The sequence below is a fragment of the Ascidiella aspersa genome, chromosome 7 (genome assembly GCF_963924565.1).
Source record: "Ascidiella aspersa chromosome 7, kaAscAspe10.2, whole genome shotgun sequence".
Lineage (NCBI taxonomy): Eukaryota > Metazoa > Chordata > Ascidiacea > Phlebobranchia > Ascidiidae > Ascidiella > Ascidiella aspersa.
In genome coordinates, this window is record NC_139453.1 from 30,607,415 (window position 1) to 30,613,061 (window position 5,647).

General features: G+C 37.0%; 1 protein-coding gene across 1 annotated transcript; it reads right to left on the reverse strand.

The window, feature by feature from the left end:
* Positions 1–912: 912 nt before the first annotated feature.
* LOC146138936 (protein CTLA-2-beta-like) lies at positions 913–3,005 on the reverse strand. Its single transcript, XM_083394738.1, has 3 exons — positions 2,562–3,005; positions 1,531–1,670; positions 913–1,026 (listed from the first exon to the last, which is right to left on the reverse strand). Exons 1-3 carry the CDS (start codon positions 2,629–2,631, stop codon positions 913–915), a joined length of 324 nt encoding a protein of 107 aa, XP_083250864.1. The 5' UTR covers positions 2,632–3,005.
* Between the last annotated feature and the right edge of the window lie 2,642 nt (positions 3,006–5,647).

Sequence of the window (5,647 nt, forward strand, 5' to 3'; positions counted from 1 at the left end):
AATAAACTAAGTTACCAAAGCAAGACTCTAGAACAGTGGTTCTTAACCTTTTTTCAGCCGCGCCCCCCTTTGGTAATTTTCTCATGCCTTGCGCCCCCCTATGAAAATATTTCGACATTTTGCAATTAAATATCACTGAGAAAACAGGAAAAAAGTGAAGGATGTTGTTGGTCGCGCGAAGCGAGAAAAATTTTGAGTTTTATTTGGTCGAATTGGCTAAACTGCACCCGAAGAGGAGTTTCGCATTGGGCACTCAACAAATTGCGCGAGCTCGACACATTGATTTCATCGAGCTGATTTTGACGAACGTGTTGCGAGGGCATTGACTCCACAGTTGTAAGAGTTGTATGATGTCGAGCGCAAAAAATGTCAAGCGCAAATATTAAACATTGCGTTATCGTGTTTCAAAAGATGTAACGACACACAATACAACGGCAATAAAGTTCGACTCCCCCTGTTGCTATAGCTTGTTATCATGTATAAAATATGGATGAAAATTAGTCCGAAAGGGCGATAGCTTTTATCGTTTATTTATAAGTTAATTTAATAGGGCGGTGATAGCGTGGATTTTCTAAAAAGGATTAGAAGATTGGCGCGCAGCGCGAAAAATTTTTGCAGTTTTAATGTTAAAGTTGGCAAAAAACAGAGTTTGTATGTAGGAATTATGCCTAACCCAAACGAAACCATTAAAATCACTGCAAAAAGTTAGAATATTGAAGTCGAGCTCGCGTTCCCCTTAGAATTGCTTGGCGCCCCCCTAGGGGGGCGTGCCCCCCGGTTAAGAACCGCTGCTCTAGAATGTATTTCGGTGGTTGTTTTAAAATGTATAATAAAAAGGCAGTAAATAACGTAACAGTTTTTAAACTGATTTCCCCGGGAAACATTGGTTTGGTTAGCTCTGGATGAACTAACTTATCTGAACCTTGCAATCCACTTGGCAAATTTAGATTGCTTGGCAGACTTCTGTTTGGCGTTTTCTGTCTTGCTCTCATATTCTTTATCAAAAGCATGGTTTATGGGTGGGCCCTGATAAACAACAACATAAAATTTCAAATAACGGCGTAAGTCTGACAAAATCCAGGGAGTCGAACCGGTACCGAACCGGAACTTAATGAACCGATTTGGGGTCAATTTTTTCCGAACCGTAACCGAACCCGAACCGTTTTTTGTATGATTTTAAGGGGCCGAACCAGAACTGAACCGAATAATTTGAAAGTACCGGAACCTTAACCGAACCCGCACCTGTCAACAAAAGCGGTTCGCTCCATCATGACGCCACAACTTCATTTTTACATTTAACGCAACTAATATTGTATCCGAACCGGAACTTCTAAATTGCTCCGAACCGAAACCGGACCTGAACCAGATTCCAAAAAAATCCTTGAACCTGAGCCTGAACCAGAAAAGTCAAACGGTTCGACTCCCTGAAAAAATCCTATGTTTATCTACTCGTGGTTTTGCTAAAATATGACCAAAAATTAAGTGCAAGGTTAATGACATGAAAAATAATTGCCTAAGAAAAATAGTTACCTCTACGGCAAACATGTTCATTCCGACTACAAAGGATTCCAGACCCTGTTCATACCGTTTGTTGTGAGCTGTCACAAAGGCAAGAGTTTCTTCCCACACTAGCTTCTTCTCTGCATCTTCTGCTTTCGAGTATTTCTTTCCTAAACAGGAAAATTATAATACAATGAAATAATATTATTTTCAGACCAGAAAATTTCCTGATCAGGCAAAACACTAATTGACATTTACGGTAAAGAAAGGCCCGAAGTAGTATACAGCAGTTTTACAATAGCTAGATGTATTGTTGAGACGTAGAATAAGTTGTAAAGCCCATACTGAAGAAGGTAGCATTTTGTAAACGTTTCGAATAGTTCTAAAGAGAATGACTGGAGGTTGTAGTTAGACGTTGAATGAATATTAAAGCCCATGCAGAAGTCGGAAGCATTTTGTAACAGTTCAAATAAATCTTAAACAATGGTTGGAGGTTGTAGCTGTCGTAAAATGAATATCAAAACCCACACAGAAGTAAGTGACATTTTGTGAAAATTTTGAATAAAAGTTTTAAGTTGTTGAAAGGAGACAGGAAAAGATTAATCGTCTACACGACGGTTTCTAACTTTTTTACACAGACCTCTAAAAACTGGTTTTGTCTGGAGCACCAGGGTTGGTACGGCGTTTAAGGGTTCACGTCTCAAACAAGAGGATTTAAGAAACCTTCTGTTTTTCATTTGAATATGTGAAATTTAAATTGAGATATATTAAAGGCCATAAGTGTACCTTGACTAGGGTCTAATCTAAACAGAGTCCAACAAAAAAACTAATCAAAAAAAGATTTGGTTGCTTCGTACATAGGAATAATAGCATTGCGAGTGTTTTTATTATTAAGTCTAACAAAAAACTAAACGAGAAGGGCCGCAAAAACGTTTTTCTTAATTAAATCTTTTTCTTTGGAAAATTATTTTCAATTATTAAGTTATGCGCCAAGTTTTTAATTATAGGCTTCACTGTCCCATAAAAGTAGTTCACGTTTCCCCAAGTGGTACAACTCTTACCATACTCTTTTTTCCATGATTCCCAGGTTATATTTTCTGTTTCATCTTTGGAATGTTGCGCTTCACTCATTTTAAATAATTTAAACAAAACTAATTGTATAGTTACAAAAATTAACAGGATCAAATTGCTAAAAAAAAGTTAAAGTTTTTTTTCAATTTAAAAAAAAGTTGGTTTAATTTAGTTTATCAGAAAAGTTCAAACTGCTTGATACTCCTATTACGTCTTGCTACAACCTCCAGCCATTATGCTCCGAAGTGCACATATGTTATTCATAATTAGTTTACAATTAGAATATTCAGAAATTTCGGCGCTGGTCCCAAATCCTTTGAAAGAAATTATTATATCAATGCAGCACATTATTTGGGTTAGGTTGTCGGTTAGTGTTTGGGTGAGAGAGGGTCAAGCACTATTATTGATCATAATGCTTAACCTACCCAAACCCAAACCCAAACGCTAACCCGCACCCTTACGCAAATAATGTGTGTTGGAGTAGAAATCTAAACGAGCGCCGAAATTTCTTCTTGGCCTACTAAAGTAAAACAATAAAACTCAAAGTTTAAAAACCAGAGTAAAACCAGGATCTAACAGTTTTTTTAAAAAGGAATATATATTTCGCCTATGCTGGCATTGTCAGTTCCTATAAGTAAAGTAAAATACATAATATGCAAAGCAAAATAATAATAAATTAATAAAAAAGTCACAAAATTAAGAAATCAAGTATAGGTTTAAGTAAAAAAGTTTAAAAACAAAACATCTGGCTGTCAGAAGAAAACTATCTAATGCAAAGCAGCAGCGCACAGACAAAACATGACGTGACACTCGATAAGGACAAGTCGCGATGGAAAGAAAAAAGAAGAAAAAAATCTGCTTAAAGGTTTGGCACTCTGTTACTACATACCACCTTTGTTACTACAAAAAATACCATTACGTATAAGCTGTTCTTAAATTAGGTTAGGAATATCTGCAGTTTGTACTTCCTGTTTGAATTGTACAACTAGAACTACAAAAAAGTCTGCTTAACGGGCGTGGTACTTTCTGGCTCTAGCTACATGCCAGAACCGACGTTCATGAACGGAAACGCGTGTGACGTGTGTGCATTCTTCACTTACAAATGACACCACATGCTACGCCAAAAAGTTTCGAAGACCCTCATGCACGACGCATATATACGCACATGACAGCTTATTATACTGGGGCGTTAACACTAGAATTACCGGTGCGTCATTTTGAACGTCCCGGATTTTTAATCGCTTATATCTCCGCTTAGGTAACTGTTAGAATATTACAACTTACTGACTTTTGCCAAGTCTAGGTCACCTTTTTAGCCTAGGTCACCTTTTTCAATTTTTAGTTTATTAGAATAACCACAGTATGAGGTAGGAATCGATTTACCATAAATTACCGCCAACGGTCATTTTTACCGTAAAGAATTATAATACCTCCTCGATTAAAATCGCCTTAAACGATAACCTTTTGTTGTCCTATTGTTAATTTAAAACAACCATTGAACAATTTCTGCAGTAGCTGGTAACAGGGCGCTGGTCTAGAATCCTACCACAACGTTGAAATGATTATTAAGCAATGCATAATATGTGGGTTAGGGTGTCGGTTAGTGTTTGGGTGTGGGTAGGTCAAGTAATATTGTTTAACACTATTACTGGACTCACCCAAACCCAAACGCTAACCGGCACCCTAACCAAAATAATGTTCGTTGTGGTAGGATTCTAGACGAGCGCCGGTAACAGTTCTAGTTCATAATTTTGAGCCAACAATTCTTCAAAAATTCGATGGTTGACGGAAGCAGAAAGCGGAAATAATTCCACACGAATGTGAACTATCAACAAAACAAAGCTGCACAAATGTCTGTGTATGTATTTTGTTGCTGAAAGTGCACAAGTTGTGTGAAAGGGATTTTCCCCAGTTAATGTCAACTGAAGATAATACAAGCTCGTATCGAAACATCTTAATCTATATTATGTCGATCTACTCGACCTTTTTGGCTTTGACATTTATTATCAAGTAAAAGCCTATTTAAAAAAAACTTAACATGTGAATACTGTATTCGTGTCGCTGCTATAACCCTTTGTACCAAAGCGAATCATCTTTCTGCGTCCTGCTTGTTTACGTTTTGATGCGGTCTTTTGAACTAGATCAGCGCTTCGTTACCGTTAATGGAAACGCATTAAAAAATATTGGACATATATTTTTTAACATTTTGTATTTGCGCCAATGTAATAAAAACTTGCAAGAAATTTAAAAGAAATGCCGATATACATAAAAAAATCGAGCTCGCTTCGCTCGCCACGTGCGCCCTGACTTAGACAGGTTAACAAACACTAAACAAGATTAAATATTAAAGTTATCGCGTTTACATAAATAAAGCACCATAATAATTAAAGCATGTCCAATATGTTTACTATTCGTATTTGGTGGATCATCATTTTGTCAGGTTTAGCTATGGTGGATCATGGCAGAAATCATTTGAACACCCCTTCACTAGAGCCATAAATCCATAGGCTTATGAAAAGCAGGACTACTCAAAAGATGCAGAGGTGTCTTTTAACTTTATAAACTTCTCAGAGACAAAAGCCTATACGTCACCAAGTAGTTTAAAATTTACTTTTTTAACAAACTTGTCTGTTTATTTTAACAGTTGGGTAACTGGTTGGGGAGGCGGTGGCTACGCTTTGATGAAAATTAATGTCAACCTTTGCCACATTGGAGATTACGGCAGCTTTGCGGATGTCCAGATACGTTTTATGACATACTCCAATGCTCCATCACCTTAGTTGCTCAAAAATCTGATTAATTGTTGTTTTTTTCGCTTTACATTTTGTATTTCGTTGCTTTTAAATTGAAGTTCATTGAAAAAATGCTAGCGACCCCTAGCGAAACGTTTATGTGTTGTGTTGTTTCCACGTGGTGTCGCCTTGCAACAATTATGTACTTTGCGGCCATTTGGTCGCATTTAAGGGGTAAACGTAAATGCTATGGAAAGTAACGTTGCTCCAAACGCAAATAAAAGACGCATTTGCTGGAAATCTCGCGATAGATATCTTTCTTGTGCTGAAAAGTACAATTCCGT